Source organism: Penicillium brevicompactum, assembly GCF_028827555.1.
Source record: "Penicillium brevicompactum strain IBT 35665 chromosome Unknown utg000005l_segment0_segment0, whole genome shotgun sequence".
NCBI classification, from domain to species: Eukaryota; Fungi; Ascomycota; class Eurotiomycetes; order Eurotiales; family Aspergillaceae; genus Penicillium; species Penicillium brevicompactum.
In genome coordinates, this window is record NW_026623208.1 from 1,565,271 (window position 1) to 1,589,189 (window position 23,919).

General features: G+C 49.6%; 11 protein-coding genes across 11 annotated transcripts; 5 read left to right on the plus strand and 6 right to left on the minus strand.

Moving 5' to 3' along the window:
• Window positions 1-76: 76 nt before the first annotated feature.
• Window positions 77-2,335, minus strand: N7506_006411 (serine/threonine-protein kinase; the record flags this gene model as incomplete). The annotated part of the gene is made up of 3 exons (XM_056955704.1): window positions 77-1,702; window positions 1,761-1,970; window positions 2,024-2,335. The coding sequence occupies 3 exons, from the start codon at window positions 2,333-2,335 to the stop codon at window positions 77-79; spliced, it is 2,148 nt and encodes a 715-aa protein (XP_056810038.1).
• Window positions 2,336-2,992: 657 nt separating this feature from the next.
• Window positions 2,993-4,622, plus strand: N7506_006412 (uncharacterized protein; the record flags this gene model as incomplete). The annotated part of the gene is made up of 4 exons (XM_056955705.1): window positions 2,993-3,048; window positions 3,112-3,135; window positions 3,181-4,513; window positions 4,590-4,622. The coding sequence occupies 4 exons, from the start codon at window positions 2,993-2,995 to the stop codon at window positions 4,620-4,622; spliced, it is 1,446 nt and encodes a 481-aa protein (XP_056810039.1).
• A 1,511-nt stretch (window positions 4,623-6,133) lies between these two features.
• Window positions 6,134-7,510, plus strand: N7506_006413 (GTR/RAG family Ras-related GTP-binding protein; the record flags this gene model as incomplete). The annotated part of the gene is made up of 5 exons (XM_056955706.1): window positions 6,134-6,178; window positions 6,292-6,395; window positions 6,454-6,555; window positions 6,611-7,294; window positions 7,348-7,510. 5 exons carry the CDS (start codon window positions 6,134-6,136, stop codon window positions 7,508-7,510), a joined length of 1,098 nt encoding a protein of 365 aa, XP_056810040.1.
• Window positions 7,511-7,792: 282 nt separating this feature from the next.
• Window positions 7,793-8,606, plus strand: N7506_006414 (putative heme/steroid binding domain protein; the record flags this gene model as incomplete). Its single annotated transcript, XM_056955707.1, has 2 exons — window positions 7,793-8,029; window positions 8,124-8,606. 2 exons carry the CDS (start codon window positions 7,793-7,795, stop codon window positions 8,604-8,606), a joined length of 720 nt encoding a protein of 239 aa, XP_056810041.1.
• Window positions 8,607-8,850: 244 nt separating this feature from the next.
• N7506_006415 (40S ribosomal protein eS25) lies at window positions 8,851-9,390 on the minus strand (the record flags this gene model as incomplete). Its single annotated transcript, XM_056955708.1, has 4 exons — window positions 8,851-8,873; window positions 8,931-9,140; window positions 9,275-9,329; window positions 9,388-9,390. The coding sequence occupies 4 exons, from the start codon at window positions 9,388-9,390 to the stop codon at window positions 8,851-8,853; spliced, it is 291 nt and encodes a 96-aa protein (XP_056810042.1).
• A 699-nt stretch (window positions 9,391-10,089) lies between these two features.
• N7506_006416 (uncharacterized protein) lies at window positions 10,090-11,445 on the minus strand (the record flags this gene model as incomplete). The annotated part of the gene is made up of 1 exon (XM_056955709.1): window positions 10,090-11,445. One exon carries the CDS (start codon window positions 11,443-11,445, stop codon window positions 10,090-10,092), a length of 1,356 nt encoding a protein of 451 aa, XP_056810043.1.
• Window positions 11,446-11,744: 299 nt separating this feature from the next.
• Window positions 11,745-13,297, minus strand: N7506_006417 (WD40 repeat domain-containing protein; the record flags this gene model as incomplete). The annotated part of the gene is made up of 3 exons (XM_056955710.1): window positions 11,745-12,359; window positions 12,413-13,224; window positions 13,273-13,297. 3 exons carry the CDS (start codon window positions 13,295-13,297, stop codon window positions 11,745-11,747), a joined length of 1,452 nt encoding a protein of 483 aa, XP_056810044.1.
• A 561-nt stretch (window positions 13,298-13,858) lies between these two features.
• N7506_006418 (tRNA-dihydrouridine synthase family protein) lies at window positions 13,859-15,491 on the plus strand (the record flags this gene model as incomplete). The annotated part of the gene is made up of 3 exons (XM_056955711.1): window positions 13,859-14,008; window positions 14,062-14,143; window positions 14,200-15,491. The coding sequence occupies 3 exons, from the start codon at window positions 13,859-13,861 to the stop codon at window positions 15,489-15,491; spliced, it is 1,524 nt and encodes a 507-aa protein (XP_056810045.1).
• A 375-nt stretch (window positions 15,492-15,866) lies between these two features.
• Window positions 15,867-16,752, minus strand: N7506_006419 (O-methyltransferase; the record flags this gene model as incomplete). The annotated part of the gene is made up of 3 exons (XM_056955712.1): window positions 15,867-15,911; window positions 15,977-16,663; window positions 16,711-16,752. The coding sequence occupies 3 exons, from the start codon at window positions 16,750-16,752 to the stop codon at window positions 15,867-15,869; spliced, it is 774 nt and encodes a 257-aa protein (XP_056810046.1).
• A 311-nt stretch (window positions 16,753-17,063) lies between these two features.
• On the minus strand, window positions 17,064-22,658 carry N7506_006420 (Type I Polyketide synthases (Type I PKS); the record flags this gene model as incomplete). Its single annotated transcript, XM_056955713.1, has 1 exon — window positions 17,064-22,658. The coding sequence occupies one exon, from the start codon at window positions 22,656-22,658 to the stop codon at window positions 17,064-17,066; it is 5,595 nt and encodes a 1,864-aa protein (XP_056810047.1).
• Window positions 22,659-22,671: 13 nt separating this feature from the next.
• On the plus strand, window positions 22,672-23,808 carry N7506_006421 (uncharacterized protein; the record flags this gene model as incomplete). Its single annotated transcript, XM_056955714.1, has 1 exon — window positions 22,672-23,808. The coding sequence occupies one exon, from the start codon at window positions 22,672-22,674 to the stop codon at window positions 23,806-23,808; it is 1,137 nt and encodes a 378-aa protein (XP_056810048.1).
• Window positions 23,809-23,919: the final 111 nt, after the last annotated feature.

Below are 23,919 nucleotides of genomic sequence, written 5' to 3' on the forward strand. Positions count from 1 at the left end.
TTGATGATCAATTCTCTATAGCAGCAATAAAGGTTCTCACGGCATTTTGTTCCCAAAGAAGCGCACCTGTCCAAAATCATCGTTGAGAGTAAGGATAATTTTCACGTAATATGCGTAGAGCCAGCTGTGTGTTATGGTTATCTCTACCAAGAGTTTCTCGGTAGCCTTCATAAACCCGTCGATGTGCTTTCTCCGCCTTGTGATCATTGTGTTGGTGGAAGTGAGCATCGCCTAAGCAACGGAGAGACCTGAGCGTTTTTCGATAATTTCCACCAAATGTGTCTCTGTAGCCCTCGTAGGCACTTCGAAATGCCTTTTCTGCTTCGCGGTACTTGGACCGGCGATAGAGAGTTTCGCCGAGGGACTGAAAAGACCTAAGTGTCTCTTTATGCTTTGGGCCCAACGTTTTTTTTTGTGCCTTCAGGAGGTCTTGATATGCTTTCTCTGCTTGAACATCCTTGTGTTGCTTGAAGAGACAGTCACCCAAGAAAGAAAGACTTCTGAGTGTGTCGTGATGATTTGCACCGAGAGTGTCTCTGCGACCATTGTAGGCTTTTTGATATTCTTTCTCCGCTTCGGTGTACTTCTTTTCATCCCAAAACTTATGTCCTTGGCAATGATGGGACGTGAATGGATCTCCATACTTTGGGCCGGGATTCTCCTCACTCTCGTTGTATCGACTAAACGTTGATGCATGATCCAAGATTTGAACTTCGTCCGAAATGCTTCCCTCTTCATCGGGGCCTTCAGACATAGCGGGCTGCCAATGCTTGGGTAACGATCGTCCTGACTGGGCTCGGGGATGGCTGTTGGTGTTTGGACTGAGAATATCTCTGCGGCCACCAGACACTTGTCGGCGTATATCTTCCGCTTTCCCGCCTTTTCCTTGATCAAAAGAATGCTTCTGTGAGTGGTCATGGAACATCCTTGAGCGATTATTGCTCAAGTACACCTTTCCCTGATGGCTTTCTTGCAATCGACTCAAATCCTCGTCGGCATTGGGAACGAATGCCGCGTATTGAGCCTCGGCAGGGGCTTCCCTCTCTTTGCCATGAGTTCTCGAGCTCTGCAACTTTGAGCGATTGCCGTCTGACGGTCTTCCTGACCTGGTTGGTTGGATATATGAGGTCGGTAAAGACCCGTCGAGCTGACTCCACGTGAGGGAGGCTAAGAATCCATCTTGTTTTGAAGATGATGCATGTTTGGCCTTTGGCACAGAAACTTGGCCGGCTTCGTTCAACTCAAGCCGTGAAGCTAGCTTTGTAAGCTCTTTGACTTTGGATCCCGAATCGAAGACTGAACGTCGCAACCACGCGTCGGTAAGGGCATGCTTAGCAGGCGGCCGCGTTGTTGGATCCACTCTCAACAGTGACTCAATGAACCTTTGGCCATCCTGGCTGATCGAACGTGATGACAGGGGCCCATATGGGAATTCAGAAGTCCCGTATGTGTATACACTCAAGGACCGGGAACCCGATTCTCTGAACGGGAGCTCTAGGGAGAGTATGAAATATATGGTCACGCCAAGCGACCACACATCCACAGCATTTGTGTACGGTTTTTTGAACACCAATTCTGGCGCCCGGAAATCCTGGGTTCCACATAACGTTTTCAGGGCAAGATCCCGATGATATCGGTTGCTGAGACCGAAATCACCAATTTTGACCCACCAATCAGGGCCAATAGACTTGACAAAGATATTCTAACATTCAAAGGAAGTCAGACTTTCGTGCACCTGAGGTAGCTGGTTGTGCACTTACATTGGGGTTGAGATCTCGGTGAACAAAGTTATTTTTGTGAAGATTCACAAGGCCCCGAAGAAGCTGCGAAGATATACACCGTGCTTCATCTTCCAACAAAGGTTCCTTCAAATGCTTACCCAGGTCTCTCAATTCAATAGCTTCCATTGCTATGAAGATATAATGGGTTGTCTCAAACCAGCCCCTTGACTCCACGAACAGTTCTTTGTACTGGTAGACATCAGCATTCCCGACATGCATGTGAGTCTTTGAAGGGTACTGACCTTTGGTTGTGAGAACTTGGCGATCGCTTGAAGCTCCTGTTCCAAAAGATGGAGACCTTCAGAATCGTCTTCCCTTGGCCTGGGGATAATTTTGACGGCTCGTAATTCGTTTTGGCCTTGACTTGGCACACTTCGTTCAAGCCAAACCTCGCCAAAACCTCCTCGGCCAAGAAGTTCATCTCTTCTCCATATCTGCCTGTTTTGTCTACCAGCTCTTCCAGTGAAGTCAGGTTCCGAGGTGTAGTGATAGGTGAGATCGCCATCAATTTTAGCCTCCAGTCTCATATCATTTACAAGCTCTTGGTTCGCCATTTCAAAACCTGTGTCGGTTTCAAGGTTTACTCGCTTTTACTGGAAAATGAGCGAAGTCTAAGGGAGAGCGGAACATAGATTGAACAGAAACAGTGCTGAAAATTGGTCCCATACTACGGCGTTTCATGAAACACGCTGGAAGGCCAGCTGATGCTTTTGGTGATATGGTTCGCAGAGAGTGGGTGCCCAATTTGCATTCAGCTGCGTAGCGTATTTTTATCCGCCAATCGTTAGTGTCTGTGGTGAGCTCCCACTTTGGCCCCCAAAACGATGTTCTCTCTGGATGGCCATGATCGCACATGGAATCATCGGCGTCCCATGTGATGGGGCAGAAACGACCAATATCTAAGCCACTGTACTGCGTACACCCGGCGTCTTGACTCTTCACATTCCTACCTGTGTCTCTGATTTGTTAGTGTTCTCCGTGACTGGCGCGTAGCTTCCATGCACAACCTCCCCCCGTATCACCTGGGTGAAAGCGCTTCGCTCGGTGATTGGCGCTTATTGGTGGATGATCAAAGGAACAAGGCTGTATCAACTTGTGGTATGATAATGTGCCCTTTCTATAGCCGCACTCCTTTTGATAAATTATACTTAGCATCCTGTTATTCGTAAAGTGCCGAGCATCAAAACTTTACCTCACATACGTTTCGCATCATGAGCGGCTTGGATATCGCGCTCGCCTTGCCCGGTGTCATTGATCTATGTTTGAAGTATGTAACGTCATTGGACGTCCCTGCCTATATATTGGTATAGGTATTGACATATCTTCACAGATACGGCAGGGTCATTGTGACCGCGTATTGAGACTTCAAAGGCGCCAACGAAGAGATTGAGGAAAGAAGAGTTGCTGTTGAAACGGCTTGGGCGAAAACCGCGGAGCAACTGGCATTCTTAAGTCGAGTTTGGGAAAGACTGGACGAGGATTATCGGGCGCTGCAGGGTCGCATACTTCGGAATTTTGAGAAGAAGCTCAAGGACGCCGTCATACGGCTCAGCGAATTGGATAACCTGGCCAGTAAGAGTGGTAGTCCAAAGGCAGTGAAATATGCTCTATTGAAGAAGAAATCGCTCGACAGGGCAATCCAGGATCTTCAAACATCGCAAAAAGAGTTTGATATGACATGGTATTTAGTTTTGCTGATTGCCGATCGTTTCGTTGATGATGCTTTGGTTCGACGCGAAGGGACCGAGAAGCTATCTATTGCTAGGCATGTGCGAGATGCATTGAAGCCTGAGTCAAGCCAAAAGATCTCGATTTTTCTTCCAGAGGGCAAACTTCGCTCTGCCACCCGTGTCGACATTCCGTATTCCACATCACAGACACTTGTGATTCCGGGCATTGCCGGCACCGCTATACTAGATTCTGCGGATTGTTCATCTCGAAGTGATGCCTCCATCTTTGCCAAAAACGTTCGACATCTAGCCACGAGGCTTCGTCAGGTCGATGCAAATGGATTCCATCTCCTCAAGTGCTTCGGTGTGGTCCGCGTAACGGACCCTTGTACCGAAAGGCTTCTCTCATACGACTTCATCTTCAATTTCCCCGAAAGATGTTCCCAGCCTCGGAGTCTTCGGAGCCACCTGCTCTCTCGTTCAATCCAATCCCTTGGTGATAGAGTCAGACTCGCGAAGGAGCTTGCCATATCCATAAACTATATACACGTTCTCGATTTCGTCCACAAAAACATTCGCCCGGAGACTGTCTTGATCTTTGAAAGCGGCGGATCCGAGCTGGGCCCATTATATCTTCTAGGGTTCAGGGCGTTCCGCTTGGCTGACAACAAAACACAACGATTGGGCAACTCTGTCTGGTCTGAAGATCTCTACCAGCACCCTGATCGACAAGGAAGCAAACCCGGCGCAGACTATGTTATGCAACATGATATCTTCAGCCTTGGGGTATGTCTGCTGGAACTGGGACTATGGGAGTCTCTCGTGGATAGCAAGGGACAAGAAGGTTCCTTGTTGGCCAGTAGTGGACCTTTAGTCGGCTCGCTTAAGGGCCACTATACGAGGTTAGCCAACGAAAGGCTACCGAGTAGAATGGGTGAAAAGTATACAGCGGTGGTTGTGAACTGCTTATCTTGTTTGGATAGCACCAATGAAGACTTTGGTGATGAAAGGGAGTTTAAGGACGACGACGGTATTCTCATCGGGGTGAAATATATTGAAAAGGTACGTCAATTGTCGCATGCAACGAATGGTGGTGCATTGGCGAAGGGAAGAAATGGTTATACTCACGTTTTCACAGATTCTGCTTCTGCTTAGCGAAATTACCGTCTGATAATGGCACATTCGATTGAGCGATCGATTCTTTTCGGGCTTGAAGGAAGAACCTAGACAATTTTAAACATTGTGCAGTCACTGCAATACTAGGGCTATGCTGGTTTTAATTGTGGTAAAGTTCAATATTCGATGCGTTACTCATGACTTGTAAATTGCTTTATGAGGCTTCCTGGTAGCGAAATAAAGACAAGAGCAAGACAGGCTCCCATTCCACACTCGCTAACGTCTTCTTGACCATTGGAAAATTTTCATACGGGCTGCAAACAAGATAGAAAGGCCCCACCCGGAAGAGGAGATGAATTGCGTAGAGTTATGCAGTAGCAATCTCACCATTCCGTACGGTTCAGGGAGTCAACACTGTGAACCTCCAGGCAGAATAGTTGAGGCGGTGACCAGATTATCAACGATAAGAGATGCGGCGCTCATGATAACGGCTCCGCCTTTCTCTCCTCTCTCTCGACTACTCCGTGCAATTCCCCTCATTCCTGTCCAAAGCTTGATTTCTATCAGGCAACAAAATCTTGATATACACACCGTGCTATTCGATCTGGTTACACAACGGTACAATCGCGCCTCCCTTGGTCTTGCAGCTCCAACCTACTCCAAACCCCCGCATTCCTTACACAGCACACGGGTTACTCAAACGATCGCCCCCAATTAAACCTGCCGGGCACCAACTTTGAAATACTGGGACCATGATACAGGTCTGACTGCAGGTATCCGACACTGTATCACCATTCCAGGTAAACTGGGATCCTGCGGCTTTCATTCCTGGGCGAGATCGGCACATGCGGACGTCAATACTCGATCTTTGCCGTTAAATTGAGCTCGGCCAGTTCCTTTCACCATCTCTCTTCGTGATAACGAGATATCCTAATCTCGCATTGGTCTGGTTTCCCCTGTCTTCTACAATTGTAATTCTTCGGTAAGTTGTCTTGCGCTTTGACTGCCACCCACCATGTCCGCTAACGTCCCTTCCTCAATTAGGTATCTACCGGTCTAATGGAGGTAAGAGTCTCTCTCAACTACATCTTATACCCCTCGCGCGCGAACCATGATCCCCCACAATGCCTCGAACCAAGGTTGCCCTATTCTGTGAAGCTCGGTTAGTCACCGTGCCGCTGCATCCATGCACGGGCCGTTGTGAGACAGCTGCTTGGTTCCGGGCCCTGTTATCCCCCGACGGATAAAGAAGGGGCGTTTGAACGGCCATCTGAGCTTCTGGAATAGGCAACGAAGCGGGATTTTCAACTAGTGAGCATTTGCCGCAGTTGCCGTCGCAATCGGTCGTTGCAGGATGACGCTGCCCCGAAACGCTGCATCTTCAGCCTCAGAATTCATCACTTCTGTTGCCGTTCCAAGGAATCTCAGCCTGGCCGGGCTCGCTGACTGCCCAATGCCCTCCTTTCCCAACATGTGATGCGTTGATTTTGTTCTCCGTATGCCCAACATATATTCCGCGTTCTTGACACATTTGCGCGACCTCTCCATTCTGATTTTCTCCCCAAAATGCGCCGCCCTTTCTTTGATATGTCCGACTCACCGGTCGCCCGCGTGAGCCGGCCTCACGGTCCTTTTATAGGACGTGAGTTTAAATTTTGGAAGCGACGGCATGAACTTCCATTTCGCAAATCCGGAGCTGAGCTGAGTCTTTGGAAAATTTACAGGGAAACAACCAAGTGTCTGCCCCGACCCAGGCCAAGTCGGCCTCTGTGCCGAATACTAAAGGCCCTGATGTGAAACCTCGTCTACTTCTAATGGGACTCCGCCGGTACGTACCGGCTACATGGATGATTTACTGACCCGGATGCTAATTTCGGCAATTTAAGGAGCGGGAAGTCCTCGATTGCTAGCGTAGTGTTTCATAAGATGCCTCCAAACGAGACACTCTTTTTGGAATCTACCACGCGCATCCAAAAGGACTCAATCCAGTAAGTTCGCAGCCAGCGACGTGAACAGCGTGCATGCAACTAACTTGGCCGTCAGCTCTTTTATGGACTTCCAAGTCTGGGATTTCCCCGGCCAACTGGAATATTTCGAGTCCGCGTTTGACCTCGAGGACATCTTCGGTAGCCTGGGCGCCCTTGTCTGGGTCATTGACGCACAGGATGATTACCTGGACTCGGTAGCGCGGCTCAACCGCACCATTCTTACCGTGCAACAGTTCTACCCCGGCATCAACATTGAAGTGTTCATCCATAAAGTGGATGGACTTTCTGATGAGTACCGCACCGACACTTTCCAAGATATTGTGCAGCGCATCTCAGATGAGCTCAGCGATGCTGGGTATGAGAATGCGCCTGTGCACTATTACCTCACTTCCATCTATGACTACTCTGTATTCGAGGCGTTCAGCAAGGTTATACAGAAACTCATTCCTAATCTGTCTACACTCGAGAACCTCATCAACACATTGGGCAACAACTGTGGCTTCGAAAAGACCTACCTCTTTGACGTACTGAGCAAAATCTACATTGCCTCTGATACACGTCCAGTGGATATGGCTTGCTACGAGATGTGCTCGGATTATATTGATGTGATTGTCGATATCTCTGAGCTATACTCGTGGGATCACCCAGCTCGCAAGCGATTGGGAGAACAAATACAAGAAGCCGAAAGTCATGTAGTGTTGCATGACCAAACTATGATTCACCTGATGGAGATGAACAAGTATGTTTCTTACCCCAAAATCGGCGCCTTGATATACTAACGTGCATTTACAGGTATCTTTGCTTGGTATCCGTTATTCGAAACCCCGAAGCGAAAGATAAGCGGGGTTTGATTGATATGAACTGTCGGACCTTCCAAGACGCCTTGAACGAAGTGTTCTCGCGTAGTTGGGAGGGATCTGCACCACAAGATGCAGCCCCCGCCGAAATCAAGTGATCGTAACGCCGGATATGAAACAGTGTAATCCTTGACTCCGCAAAGTCACGCCTCTTGTATCTTTAGCGATATTTGCTCAAAATCAATTTGAAACCAAAACCTGAAGTTGTGTCCACCGACTTAGAAATGTATCACATATGATGGGTTGTACAGTTGCCGGCTAAGTGTGGATATACTCCAGGGCCAATGTTGTCCCCCATATTTTGTCAGCCAATTCTTTCGCCGAAGCATCCACTTTCCCGACCTCAACTTTCGACTGCAAGGAGCTTCATAGTCTCAGGAATGTCGGAACTACGTCAGCGACCGACAGCGAAAGCTGATAAACCAAGTACACCACAGCCCCGAAAGCAGTCCAGAGACGAAGCAGACTATGGCATCAGCCTGTTGGACATAATCCGCGTGGTGGTGGTTCTAGCCATTGGATCCCTGGGCCTATCGTATTATATGACGGACTCCGAATCCGTGCTCTGGGGTTACAGACCATGGTATACACGCTGGCCAGTGGTGAAGCAGTGGGTGGTACGAAGCTCCCGACTTCCCCGAGAGGACAAAAAAAAAAAGAGCCCTCCAACATCCATATTCAACCGACAGTAACTGACATGACTAAATACAGCAAGGTCCAGTGACCCTCACTCCTAGCCAGCTCGCCCTCTATAATGGCACCGACGCGACTCTGCCCCTCTACGTGGTTGTCAACGGGACCATATTCGATGTCTCGGCGAACAGACTGATCTACGGACCCGGTGGGAACTACAACTTCTTCGCGGGACGGGACGCAACGCGCGCCTTTGTGACGGGCTGCTTCAAGGAGGATCTTACGCCGGACATGCGCGGCGTGGAGACTATGTTTTTGCCGGTTGAGGATGTCGAGGAGACCTTGACGTCTGGACAAATCAAGATCCGACGCGATAAGGAATTGCGAGAGGCGAAGGCCAAGGTCGAGGGCGCAGTGAAGCGGTGGGTGGCGTTCTTCCGGAATCACAAGACATACTTCGAAGCGGGGAAGGTGGTTGGTGGTGAGGTCACGGGGGAGCCGTGGCCACTTTGTGAGAGCGCGCAGAAACAGCGACCGAAGAGGAGTGCGATGGAGTCGTAGGCTACTATATTGGCATTTGATCGAGATACTACGAATGCAACATCTTGCCTTCAGTTTTGAAGAAGTTTTGTAGATTTTTTGATTCAGTTCGCACTACCTAACGGTGAATAGGAGTGCGAATGTTCCACACTCTTCAAGAGACGTTAATCCACTATGCATCACGCCCAGCCGGGCTTCCCATGGTAAATGATATCATTCGTAACAAGGAAAAAAAATCCGCGAGAAAAGACGAGAGACGACACGTTTACTCGGCGGTGACGGCACGGGCTGGAAAAGAATTAATTAGTATGCGGGATTTTGTTGGAGAGACGAAGTGAAACGCACTGTAGATGCTCAGGCTGGAGTGACCGACGACCTTCTTGACCTGACCGTTAGCCTCAAGGTCGTTGAGAGCCTGGCGGGCAAGGCTGCCGTTGATCTTGAGACGATCGACAAGGGTGGCGACAGTGATCAGACGGTAGGACTGGACATCCTTCTGAAGCTTGTCGTTGGTGGCCTTGTCGAGGACGACGGCGTGCTGGGCCTTGTCCTTGACTGTACAGGTTGTTAGTATACAATATTCATCGAGTCGAATGTATTCCGCTGCCCGTTCAACGATTTCGTTCGTGTATGGTGGAAACTCGGCGGAAATCGTCACGGTCGCATGGATATGGATGGTGATTGCGTACCCTTGCCCTTGGACCACTTCTTCTTTTGCTTCTTGCCTCCGGTTGCTGCGGGCGCCTATTCACATATCGATTAGTTGTGTATTCGGGTTGATGGGTAGGTGTCCGGGACTCACCATTTTGTCGGATGGAGAGGATGGTTCAAAGAAAGAGAGCGCTGACCAGAAGCCGCTCAAGTGCGAAAACGCAGTGGGGCGTGACTGAGCTTAGCCCTAAGCCCTTGATCGGTTAGTGTGGGGACTTTGATTGGCTGGCCAGTGGATTATGTTATGGAGCTGACATCATCCATCTTTGAGTGGATCCATGGTTCTGGACACATGCACCGTCTCTGCCTGAGGCCTGAGGCGACCACTGCAGTTGCGACAGAACAGTCACGGTGATGGCGATAGGAGACACTGTTCGTTTAATATACGAAAATACTGACTCTCTTCGTGTCTGCGAGACCAAAAATTGGATCTCTTATTGACTAAGGAGAATTACCACTTCTATCACGACTACAGAGTACTTTGCACCCTGTTATGCCCTAGCTTGGCTCAATATGGTAGAACCATCGACAGTGACTTTCGAGAAACTATGTCGGTACTTCCAGCAGATAAAAATGGTGAGATTCATTGAGGCTCTGCTACGGCTGTGGCCTTACAATATATTCACCTTCCACAGCCAGCATCAAAACTGCAGTCACCATCCCTACCACTGTTTTCTGCAAAATTCCATTGAATTCCATTATCTATGTGGACTTCACGCACTTTGCAAGACAGATACAATCAATCTTACCGAGAGCAAGAATATCAATGAATACAATGCTCATCATATTGGATCTAATTGAGAAGCTCAAAACAACTCGAGAATTGGGGGTCTTCCTGCAACGAACGATGTTCTTCCACCGGAAGCTGAACAAAGACCTCATAGATTCTGGACGAAGAGTGGCTGAAGTCCGGGAGAATCAGACAACAGGCACCGGTGTTCGGTCGATGAGTACGGAAAGCAAAAGGAGAGCCAATTCCGATATCATAATTTTCAGCCTTGCCTGAGTACCAACTGTTCATCAAGAGGTCCATGTCGTGGAAGTCCATGGCTATCCCTAACCTCTCGGTTGGCGAAAGTGATCGAACCAGCTTGGTCAAATGTCCGATTGAGTCCACACTTGACTCGTTGATCGATGTGCGGATCAGAGAGGCTGCAGTAGAAATCCCATTGTCTGCCAGTAAGGACTGCACATCAACTGGGCCGACCCAAGATGGGAGGATTGCATTGCCGAAATAATCCTGTGATGTTGCGTTTGTTGGGTCCCGGACACGCAGGTTGATCGGGTTCGCTGAGATGGATTGAGTTGAACGCTTCTTCGGCTGGTGGAGGAATCGAACACGGGTGATTGATGTCCAGAGGAGTGCAGAGATACAGTCATAGGATGACAGGTAATCCACACCGATAGGTGTGCACTCATGTTTGAGATTCTGGATCGAGGATTCAGTCGCTCGATAGATATGCGTTTTGACGGCTGGGGGTAGCGAAGCCTTGGTAGGAAAGACAGCGACACTCGAGTCTATCACTGAAAACCCAGGGCAGTTTGCCAGCAATTCATCCTGACTGACAGAAGAAATAGTGGCTTTGGCATTGAACGGGGCTCTGTCCAGGTCAGGCTTGTGGATCGGCATAGAAAGGCTATGATGATTTGCTTTCGTTCCACGGCAAAGAAGCGTCAAAAACGCATCCATGGATGTCCAGTCGCCTGCAGCGTGGTGCATGGCAAATCCTAGAATGACACCCCCCGAAACAACGTTCAGCTGTAGCATACATACTTGTTGCTGCCCATGGGGCAACTCAGGAAGCAAGAGTGTAGGCTGCAAGTCGTCAGCAGCAAAGGAGTTCTCCACAAGATCAGAATAAGACTTGTGCTCGGTTTGCGAGAAATGACGAATTTTGAGCTCTAGAGACGTGTCTGTAGATATCTGTATGTAAGGCTTGCCTGTTTCATCGATTTGAATGGTTCCTTGCATGAATGGCATTTGTGCAACAGCATTCATTAGACCTTCACGAAGCGAAGTGATCAGCTGGTCCAAATCGGTAGCCTGCAACAGCTCGTAAAGGAGGAAGGCTTTCACCATCATTGGAGGTGCAATTCTGTCAAGATCAGATAGCTCATATCTTGTCGAATTTTGCGTCGTCGAATCCATGGCTGATGCTGTGCGAAAAGCGAGATGAATGGAAGCGAGCTTGACAGCTATGTCCCATCCCCTGCCTTGAGTATGCGTAGGAACGGGAACCGAACTATGCGCATGGCCGACATTGTAGCTGCCTAGTAGTGACAATCAAAAGTGGATCAAGCATCCCGGTAATAGCGTGAGTAGTAAGCACGAAGACCGTATTGGGAATGGCTTCAATTAGACCGAATCCACCGTTGATTTGGGGGCGCCCGAGGCAGTGCATCCCCGTTCGAGTAGGTTTGATGCATGCGAGTCATTGTAGCCAGCATTTATCGACCAAGGCTTCCACCATGGGCTCCTCCAGTCTTGCTGCTCACCGAATTCAGTAGCTCAAATTCAACGCCACCATTTTGGGCAGACAGGTATCCAATGACATGTTGTTCTGTTGACCCAAACCAGAAGACAGAGTCAACGTTTTGGTCTGTAGCCCACTTCACGTCATATTTCCCGTTCTCGTTTCTTTGAACTGGGACCTGCGCAATGACAGGATGGTCCTGAGGTGACCACCACCGAATGGTGGGAACTCCATTGGTAATGGTGTTGATTAGTAGCTGTGGTGTCGAGGCATGCCAAGCGATTTGTCGAACAGGCTGCTCGTGAACCAAAGCCGAAGCAAGTCTTGGAGGAGACTCAAGCGACCAGATCCATACAACATTCTGCCGTGATGTGTCAACGGTTGCAAGTAGACCGCCATCTGGGCTGAAAGCGATGGTCAGTACACCGCGAGGGGGCCCTGCCGTTTCAGGACTCATGTTCAAAGCAGATGAAAAGGAGGTTTCCGCGTATTCAGCATCTCCTGCTGCAGTAATGGATCGTTCACGCCAAATCTTGCAATCATGCTGGTCGGATTGAAATACATGTGAGAGGGTTGTTGTGGAGGAGAACTGTCCCAGGAGAATCAGCGGGCATTCAAACAGATTAAAAAGTATTGACTTACTGTCCGAGTTCGTAGTAGGTCGACGTTTCCATTGATCTTGCCAACGGCCAATGTTTCACAGATTCCCGGCCCAGAGACTGGGCTCCATTCAATCTGTTTCACACCCAGATCGAAAGCATCATCAACGCCAGTTGATCCAGTGTAAGTTCTGAACAGCTGCCCATCAGCAGTGAAGACCAAGACTTTTGTTCCTGCACTCGCGATGTCCCACACAGCAATCCATTTACCATCTGGGCTCCATTTCAAGCCCTGTGCATCGACAGTTGACAAGACAGTTTTGTTGACAAGCTGGTAAGATTTTGGCTCGTGAACAGTGAGAATATCAGAAGTTTCTGGCTTCAATAGTATGGCTAAATGCCTGGTTTGGGGACGATAGCCGAACCCAAGGGAGTGGGAAAACTTGGGTGTTTTGATCACCGAGCTACGGCCAGTGTCCAATGAGTGGATGCTCAATTTTGTGGTCCATGAGTGAAACACTAGGATCTCATTTTCGTCGGAGCCGAAATCGACAGCCAGTGTCCCTGGTTCGAGACTCTCGATCTCAGCAAATATCTCCAGTGGATTGACTTGCCAAACCGAAATGCGGTTCTCATTGGCCGTGAGAAGTCGCCTTCGGGATGTGATTTCGTCATGTAATAAGCTGTGGGTAGTTCCGAAGTTGAAGAATTTGAAGAATTTCAGTCCATTTTCTTTGAGTCTTGCGATCTGCACCTCTTTGCCATCAGAGGCTACATTTGAGTGGACAATAAGACCTTTCCCACTGACGTGAGAAGCATAGAGGCCATCTTCAGACAGGTGAAGGTTCAAAGGGGCTAGAACTTGGTTAGATTCGGTCACGAGGAGGCTTTTCGAGGACTTACCTCCTGGTCCTGTTGACGCGTCCATTGTTGACATGAGAGATAATGTGAGGTTTTCTATTCTGTAACCCAGGGAAATGGGCCGTTGGTGGCCAGAGAGGTGTTCTTTCGAAGTATTGTGTTTTATCACGTTAAGTCATTGCAATTCAACTTCAAAGTGGTTCTGTTGTGCAGAGCTCCAAGCGTGAAGGCGCCGATATCAGATTACGTAATTGACCCAGTTGATCAGGTGCGTCGGCTTGAGAAAGGTGCACTCCAGCTGCGACAGCTAATTGCCAAATGTAATAAATGAATTTCGATATCCTGGGCTCGCTGGTTGAAGATTCGACTCACGTATGGTTGACATCCAACGAAAACACCAACATCCATGGATCCTTCCAATCAGGAGCGATAAGATAAGCCGGAATATCAAAATTCCGGGAGATACGGCTTTTCGCAAAAAGTTGCGGCTTCGTTGCTTTGCGCCGCAGGGCAACTTCGAAACAGTTTCGAGTTTCTACCTCCAAATTTCAAGATAGGTATCACAAAACCCTTCAGCCCTTTACTGGGCCAACTATCCCGACAATTTTCCCGGCAACACTTCCTCAAAATGGCAACCGAACCAAGCCCTCCACCAAAGGACGAGCAGATCTCCGCGGCCGAATCCCCGCAGCGCGAGAAACTCTTTGGACGAAAGTTCTATGAGAGTATTGGCAGCCCTAAATATGTCGTTGCGCCAATGGTCGACCGGTCTGAATTCGTGAGTACCCTTGCCAAACATGGCGACGATGCAAGACTAACTTATACTCCAAGGCGTGGCGCATGCTTACTCGATCCTTCATGCCCCCGAATGACCCGAAGCCCATGCTAGCATACACGCCCATGTTCCATGCTCGTCTTTTTGGCGAACAAGAACGAGTCCGAGCCCAACATTTCCAACCTACTCGCAAGGCCGTCGGGGGAAGAACGACGATCTGTATCTCGATGGAAATCCCGCAATGGACCGTCCTCTCTTCGTGCAGTTCTGCACAAACAACCCGGATGAATACCTTGAAGCAGCCCGCCATGTGGCTCCCTATTGTGACGCGGTGGACTTGAACCTCGGCTGTCCGCAGGGGATTGCGAAAAAGGGCCACTACGGAGCTTTCTTGCAGGAAGACTGGGATTTGATCTACAAGCTTGTCAATAAGTTACACACCGAACTGCCAATTCCCGTCACGGTCAAATTCCGCATTCAAGAGACCAAGGAAAAGACGTTGGAATACGCCAAAATGATCCTCTCGGCCGGCGCCAGCATCATTACGGTACACGGACGCAGACGTGAACAAAAAGGACATAACACAGGAGTCGCAGATTGGACCTATATACGCTACCTGCGAGACAACCTTCCTTCGGACACTGTGATCTTTGCCAATGGCAACATTCTCAACTATGACGACATCGAGACCTGTCTCGAGGCCACCGGCGCCGATGGTGTGATGAGCGCAGAAGGCAATTTATCAGACCCAACGATTTTCAGCAAGCCACCTGCACCGGGAACTGAGACCAGAGACTTCTGGCGAGGTCGGGATGGCAAGGGTGGCTACCGAATCGATGCAATCGTGCGTCGATACCTCGATATTATCTATAAATACGTTCTCGAGCAGCCTGTCCCAGAGAGGAAGCCCTTATACCTCCCATCCGATCCAGTGGACGAATTTGCGGAAACAAACGATACCGAGGAGAATGATCACGCAGACGGCCCGATCAAGAAGAAGCAAAAACGAGGCAAAGCGGAGAAGACCAAGAAAAACGCTTCCCCTAATCTTAGTTACATGCAGGGTCACCTTTTCCAAGTCCTGCGGCCCATGGTCGCAACCCACACCGACGTTCGCGATGCGCTTGCGAAGTCACGACCAAATGACATTGCCACATTTGAGCACATGTTGACCATGCTTGAGCAGGCCATCAAAGGCGGACTTAAGGAATATGAGGCCTCCCCCGAAAAGTTTGAGAGCAAGCCGGATGAGACCTTGAAGGGTTCGAAGGCGGTCATTGCAGAATACGGACGGCCTTGGTGGATTTGCCAGCCCTATGTCCGTCCTCTGCCCGAGGAGGCCTTTGAACTTGGCGCAATGCGGGAGAAGGGCACCAAGCCTTCAGGAAAGAGCGAAAAAGAGGTCCCCGAGAACAACACCACGCCGTCCTTGAGCACGGCAGCTAGCCCTACTACACCCCCGACCGACCCTCTTGTAAGTGGATAATGATGTGTTGTACCCATTTTATGTATCCACCACTTTTAATATTGCCAAAATTCATTAGCATACAAAGCGATTTGGGTCTTTAGGCTATAGATCTTTGTCGGATTTCCAACCGTCTGTATTAGAAAGATTGAAGGCGACGAGAAAAAACAAAACTAGAATTCTCTTGACCATTGAATGACGCTCTGTAACCTTAAATCGGCAATCTATTTGTGGGTCTTGCCCTTGGAATAGCCCTGGTAGAAAAAGACGAGACGTGGAAGAATTCCATTTGAGTTAAGGTAGACAGGGGTATTCGCGGGCGTGTTCATTCTCTTATGCGCATAGAGGAAATGGCATTGTACTTCGACTGGTCGAAAGCCCAGACTCGAAAGAGAGCTACATGTCCAGGTTTCCGGTGATTCGAGTAACTGCAACTCCGTCCTGTATCGATCGGTATGAGCACAATTTCCACAGGTTATTCTTGGTGGATTCAAGAAGAAACATACCAGACCAAAAGAGGTTTCGAACTCGGAAACAACGGTGTTGTAGACAAGGTTTGGGTTTGGGGACAGTGATCCGACATCAGATCGTTGGATTATATCCTTCTTCTGCAGCGGGGTTGCCTGTACCCATTCAAGATAACTCGGAGCACCAGGCATGATGACATTGTCTGCCAGCACCAAAGATGAGCCCGGAGCCAGAGCATTCAACTGCTCGAGCAGCCACAAATCGGGCAAGTAAAGATCTTGCCAGTGATCCATGAGAATCAGCTGCACTTGATCGATCTCCTTCGTCTCGCAGATCAGCTCTTGGAGTACCTCGTTACTAGAGCCCACTTCAATTCGCACAGTATCCCGGAGGCCGGCCAGGTTGACTAGCTGGGTGGAAACGGCTGCCATTTCGGGATTCTTTTCGATACTGATGTATTGCTTTCCGCCGTGCTGCCTGAGTGCGTCCCCGAAAAGGATAGCAGAGTAGCCCACGTAGCCACCGAGCTCGATCATCACGCAGGGCTTGTGCTCAGCGATAATATCGGCGATGAATGCACCTTTGGCTGGGCCAATGTTCATAAGCTTGTTGAATTGCTCGTGGTATTCATCGATGGCGGCGAGAACTTTTGTGGGACTACCCCGGAGTTCCTTGATGTTGGACCGAGCGAAAACATAGTGAAGAAGATCAACCTCTCGTCCATCCTGTGCATTGTTAGTGTGGATGAGACAGTAAGGTACAGCGTACTCACCAAGGCCCACGAGAGCGCAGCAGGACAGTGTGTCTTAGACATTGTGGTGCTTGTTGGAGTCAAGTAGAGAGAAAGAGGGCGTGGAGCAGAATGCAGATTGAAATTGGAAGGACGTCTTACGTTTTTTTATCTCTCGTGGATTGCAGGTACATGATGGTCGTACACCCAACAAGGAAATAACCGAGGATCGTCTGTAATTGCCTAAACCGAAGCTATACCCCGAATCTCCGCTACCGACTCGGATTTAAGTTCCTCGGCCGAACTTTAACCCAAATAAGGTATTCGGATATGATGAGCTTGAACCTTGCCGAGACCTCGGAGATAGTCCTAAGCTTTGCGGAAGGAAATCAAAACTAAGCCAGGAACCCTGCTTCCCTCCAAAAGGCGACAAACATCTTTGTGGTCTCATCCCCCACTGGTCCAACAGCCGAGAGTGTACGAGAATGCCGACGTGCTCTTTTGGTTTCCAACAAGAGCCCACCACAGGACATGCGCAAAAAATTGGCATCGAGGAAGTCAATCAATGAAGTGGCAGGATTCTCGCCCACAGCGCCTCCAAGCTGACATGGATGATCTTTGACGCGCTGGACCCAATCTTCGAATCGAATAACACCAGTGGAAGGAATACCCAGGCTTCGAGCCAACACAGGTATCATATCTTTCCACGCTTGACGAATAGGGTTGTCAATGTGGTAGATCGGGTATGGTGTCTCATCCTTGGGTATAAATGCCAGGTCCACGAGTGTACTAGCGACCTCATCCACAGGAGTCCACGAGAGAAGGCCATCAAAACCAGGCAGAGCGTTGAGAGTTTGGGAGGATTTGATTACAAACGGGAGATGCTCCTGTGGATTCCAGTACCCACTTGTGCTGGAACCCGCGACTTGACCTAGACGCACAGTCATGGGTCGAAATCGATCTTGGTGGAGGTGAAGCGTCTTGTCGAGCATCAACTCGCATATATACTTCGCATCGCCATAACCAGTTGGAAGAACCGAAGCGATCGTCATTCGCTCCTCTGGAACGCTGGATTTACCAGCCCAGAGCGGCCAATGGCCGACTGTTGCGATGGAGGAGATGAATTGAAAGTTGACTTTGATGTCCGGTGAGCGAAGCGTGGAGATGTGGTACGCGAAATCAAGAAGGCTTCTCATGATCCGCAACTGGGGCTCAAAGCTCTTGACTGGCCACTTAGCGTTCATGAGCCAGGCATTGTGAATGATGTGTGTGGTCTTCCGGATTAGGTTATGGTACTGGTCGCTTGCAAGCCCCAGTTGTGGTTTCGACAAATCTGTCTCAAACACACAGAGCTTACAGGCAGCATCCGGTGGAAGAACAATGCCCTTCTCAAGAAGCGATTCGTGCTGGCGCGAGTATGGATCCTGTCGACTACGTCGATTGAGACAAACCACCGCGGTGACATTGGGCATCAAGGCAAGCTTCGCCACAAGATGACATCCTAAACTGCCAGTAGCGCCAGTCACCACGACACAGTCACTGTCAGGGTTGATGGGCGAGTAATCAAAGATCGTAGAGCCGTTAACAGCACATCCAAAACCGGCTGTCATTTCCCGAACATAACGATCAACAACTGCTTTCCGCGCTAGGAGGTCAGCTGAAAGACCCTTGATTGGTTTGGGAACTTCGAGTCGTTCGTACCTGTCACTTGAGGCAAAGGCTATAATCAACCGCTCGAGCTTGTTTTCTGGCCTGTGTCCGTCGGTCCAGTCAACATGACCGTATCCGGCGGCCTGGAGGTCTCTCTCCCATCTCGATTCGTGAGTGACAGCATGTGTGCGGCCGTCATCAAATTTCCACCAGCCTTCAAAGAGACCGAAGATGATATCCACCCAATAAAGAGTACTGGTCATCTCAACCATCATGAGAAATCCGTCAGGGCGGAGTGCTTGGCGAATATTCTTGGCAGATTCGGTTAGGCTATGTGTGGCATGAACCGCATTGCTAGCGATGACAATATGCTGCGTGCCAATCAACTCGTCGGCAGGAAGCTTTTCAATGTCATGGGTCCGGAATTTCATGAAAGGATACTGTTTGGAGAATTTCTTCCGAGCAGCTGCGACGAAGGACGGCGCCAGATCGGTGAATATATATTCGACTGGTAAGTCCAGTGAGGCAAGCAGCGGTAGCAACCAGCGTGTGGTGCCACCAGTTCCAGCTCCCATCTCCAGTATCTTGATTGGACCGTCATTGATGTCAAGCCTAGAGACCAACCGGCCAAGGAAGTCTTCCATCTGTCTGTAAAGGAGACGATTGATGGGCCATTCAGCATAAAGACCGGATACCAGCTCTCGGCCCTCTGCTGTGCCGAAAATCAATTTGATACCGTCGGTCTCCCCGCGCAGGACTTCTGCGAGATGAGATCCCGTGTAGTATGTGAGTCTGTCAGCGGTGCATTGGTCTGGGAAGCGAGTAAGCAAGCTGGCGAGGATTTCCTCGCTAGATGCCGTTGGGGCGGTGACTGCCGTCCGAGTGATGGTCTCACCGTCGACGTTGATGAGTCCTGCAGCATCCTCAAGCATCTGATAAAGGTAACTGACTAGACGAGTGTGTTCCTTTAGATGCACTATTCGGGCAAATCTTTCACCCGGTCTGGCATGTCGGAGCTCCATGCCAATGTGTTCAAATGCTTCAAGTGTGAGTGCTACACACAGCTCTGTTTGTGCCGGGAGAACACCATCGACGTAATTTGTTTGTTCATACTCAGCAATCCTGTCATCTGTGATCGTCTTCGTTTCATTGAATGCTTCAATCACTGTATCGAATGGCAGACTCAGACCGAAGTGAGTGACGGGCTCCTTCGGATATTCACCCATGTCGACGGAGTCCATCGGAGTGCTCAAGTCGGTGCTGCTGGAAGATACTTCGGGTATTTCATCCGACTGTTGCTCAGAGACCTGGTCTAGAGATGGAACTGTACCACCAACCACATTCTGCACACATTTGATCAAGGATGGCATGTCGGTTACCATCAAAAGTTCACTTTCGGGTAGGGAAATCTCGAACGCAGCTTCGATCTCATGCGCCATCTCCATTCCCATGAGAGAATCAATTCCAAGATCTGCAAGCTCACTGTTGTCTTTGATTTCATGCAACTCAAGCCCAGACAGATCGGCTAAAATTGCCTTGATCTTTGGAACTACATTCAAACTTGGCGCGGGATCCTCTGTCCTGGAAAGCCTGAGAGCCCCTGGGACTTTGACAGTGATACTCGGTGAAGACATCGCGGTTTGGGTTGGTTGGACTGTGGAGACTTCCAGAGTGGGCTGTGCTAGTGGGAGCTTTGCATTAATGGAAGCGGGTACATAGTCCCTCGTAGTCAGGCGGGTGAGTAGCTTTCTCATGGAGACCTTGGAGACTCTGACATAGCTGATACCAAGGATGACCTCAACCAATGCGTTGGTTTCGGCGTTGAAGACAAAAACATCAGTCAAGAATGATTGCTTGTCGGGGTGGTGGTGCGTGGCAAGCACATTGTAAGCATCGGGCCTGGCATCCTCTGGTCGAACCTTCGGCGACCGTATCCACTGCTCGATGCCATTCGCAATGAACATGTCGGCAGGCGACTGATCTGTCATGCAGTTGACATAGATGCCACCAACTTGGCAGAAGCTGTCGGCGAGACAACCATCGAGCCATGTTTCAGAGTTGAACTTTTTGACAACATGACCTGCAGACAGCTCTCCCTTGCTGACGAGTTTTTGAACTCCACGGTAACCTTGACCATAATCAACGACCTCGGCGAACATCTTATAGATATTTGAATCCCGGAAAATTTCATCAGCATCACCGCTCTGCAGCAAATCAAGGCAACGCTGGTGACTGAAATGACGCTCAAATCGAGCAAACTCGAGCCTGGAAGTCAAATCATCGAATGACCGAAGAACAGTTTTACCGGTCGTATGAACTGTTTTCGAGGTACCGCTGCGGAGGACATCATCGCTGAAAACTTGAAAGTCCCACGAGAGATTGCTGGTATTCTGATCTAAAGTGGTCTCAATCCACAACGCCCGCATGGGGTTGATACAGACAGGTGACAGGTTCTCTACCGCTCGAATCTGGGGCTGCATATCAACAAACGTCAGATCAGGCCTGAGACCTCGAACAGCCTCGACCGCAAGCTCAATTTGAATGGTAGCAGGACAGATTGGTGCTGTTTGTGCAATCACATGGCCTTGGATGAGGTCATCGTACTTTGGAATCATGGTGTTGATCCGGAATTTTGCCAGACGCTTCTCAGCATTCTGATATCCAATAAAGGAGAGCAGAGTGCGAGGAAGCTTCTCTTCGTCTAGCTCTGCTTTTTCCAGCGCAGTTGATCGGACTGTTTCTGACGGCATTTTCAGATTTGTCCAGTGACGAGCGCCCTCAAATTGATAGGGAGGCAGCAGAAGTATTGAATGTTCTTTGGTTTGGGTAGATCCATGGCTCCAGAAATGGACACTAAGACCACTCCACAAGCTCAGACAAGCAGCTACCAGGTTATCCCAAGCATTTTCACCATGGATATTCATAGCCTGAAAGTCCGAGGTCTTGGGGTTACCGAGAGCACGGCTAATCATGTTTGTGATTGTGGAATTCGAGCCGGCTTCCAGATAAAGACAACTCGGGTACTTCTTCGCCAACCTTTGCAGAGCCTGATTGAAGAATACTGGTGATCGGATATGCTCTGGGAAGTATTTCGCGTCAATCTTGTCTTCAACCTGATGCTCAGTAGCTCGTTCTAATGGGATTACAGGATCATTGAATGTCAGACTCTGGACACTCTCCTCAAGTGGCCCAAGAAGAGGATCAAGCAATATAGAGTGAAAAGCATTTGTCACATTGAGTCTCTTGGACTTCATGTGTGTGAAGGGAGGAGTTGCTATTCGGCGCGCAACTGCATCAATGGCGGCGGTGGGACCTGCCAGAGTGAAACTTCTAGGACCATTGAAACACGCAATGTTCGCTAAATTCGCACTCTCGTCGGTCATATTGGACTCACGAAGCAGTTTCTCGACATCGGCCAAGTCAGCTTCCACGGCCATCATCGCGCCCCTGTCACTTCCCCAGGAATCGCGAATCAGTGTTGCCCGCGCAATGATCATCTCGACCGTATCCTCCAACGAGAGAATCTGCGAGATACAGAGAGCGGTCAGCCCGCCAAAGCTATGTCCGATCAATGCGACGGGTTTGACACCGGAGTCAATCCAGCTGCGTGCGCAGGCATATTGCATAGCAAACAAAGCAATCTGCAGCTCCACGGTGTCAACCATAGGGGTCCGGTCAAAGATACCCGGGAAAATACTACTCGCGCCGAAAGAGCGAGCAACAGCATTCACGCAATCCAAATGCTTTCGGAATATGGCGACGCGCTCATAGATGGTTCGGTCCAATCCAACGAAGGTTGAAACCTGACCCCCAAAGCAAAGCACGACTGGCTTTGCCTTGGGTGAAGCCATCGAGACCAAATCCGGCGTTCCATTTTCATATGAAATGAGCTTTTGCTGCACTTCTTCCAATGAATGAGCACTGAATATTAACGTTCGTTCCAACGAAAAATTGCTTTGTCGGCTTAAGTTGAAAGCGACATCAGGAAGTGATAAAGTCTTAGTTGATGGGTTGTTGGCGTTGAGGAATCCTCGGAAAGCCACCGAGTAACGCCGAAGACTTGCATCATCAAGGCCGCAGAATCGGAATGGATATGCGCGATCAACGCGATCTTGAGGTCTTCTGGTCGCGACTGGTGATCTGACGGCTGGGGGCTGGGTGATGATCAATGAGGCATTGGATCCAGATGCACCATAGTTGTTGATTAACGCGGCACGGAATTCTCCGTTCCATGTTCGCACACTTGTTGGAATGGTGATGTTATCTGCAGGGGTGGCCCCGATCGCAGAATTGATGGCGGTGAAGCTGGCTTGTGGCGGAATCACCCCTTTTTGGATCATCAACAGCACCTTGATGATCGAAATAATCGCCTTTGGTGTTTTTCAAACTTACTATGAGTCGGGTGCACTCTTCAAGCGCTCCTCCTCGGATATCTCATGGATTGGGGCCATCCAAGCCACCATGCTTCTCCTCGTGGGATTTATCACTGGACCAATCTACGACCGAGGTTATCTGCGCTCTCTCCTGGCACTCGGCAGCTTCGGCATTGTCTTCGGCATCATGATGCTCAGCATTTGCAAGACCTACGGTGAAGTCCTCCTCGCTCAAGGATTCTGTGTAGGAATTGGCGCAGGATGTCTTTTTGTCCCATGTGTCTCCGTTCTGCCTACATACTTCAGCTCGCGCCTCGGCGCCGCCCTCGGTCTTGCAGTCTCAGGCTCGGCGCTCGGTGGCATCATCTACCCTGTTGTCTTATACAAACTGATCGAGCCACTTGGCTTTGGATGGGCTGTCAGAGTCATGGGTTTTATCGCGTTTGGCACACTTCTGGTCCCAATTGCGGTCATGCGACAGCGTGTTAAACCTCTTCGTGCACGCAGTCTCGTTGATTGGTCCGCGTTTACCGATGTGCCGTACATGGCATTTGTTGTTACGTCGCTCATTGCATTCATGGGACTCTTTGTGCTCTTTTTCTACATTTCATACTACGGCCAAGCTACCCGACTGGCAGATACAAACATGAGCTTTTACCTTGTGCCCATTCTCAATGCCGGCTCATTCCTTGGTCGTACTCTCCCTAACGCACTAGCTGACAAGACTGGCCCTTTCAACCTCATCGCACCATGCTGCCTTCTTGTTGGTGTCCTCACCCTGTGTCTCATAGCAGTGAAAAATGAAGGAGGGCTGGTCGCTCTCGCGGTACTGGGGGGATTCTTCAGCGGTGCCTTGATCGGTCTTCCTCCTCTGTGCTTTGTTGCTCTGACAAAGGATAAATCAAAGATTGGCACACGAATTGGTATGGGCTTTGGCATAATCGGCCTGGGCGTCTTGGCAGGAGGACCTGCTGGTGGAGCCATCCTTGCCCGTTCTACAGATTTGAGCTGGAAAGGCCTGTGGGAGTTTGGCGGCACTGCTACCTGCTTGGCGGGGTTGATGTATGCTGGCCTGCGCATCTATCTTTATGGATTCGACATTGCCGTGATGGCTTGAGTCGCCGCCGGTGTCTCTATACACCCAGTCCAATGGATCATGGTTTCGCTCAAGGCTCTGAACGGATCTGATTGATGCTTCCTCATACTCAGTCTGTTACATGGATCCAAT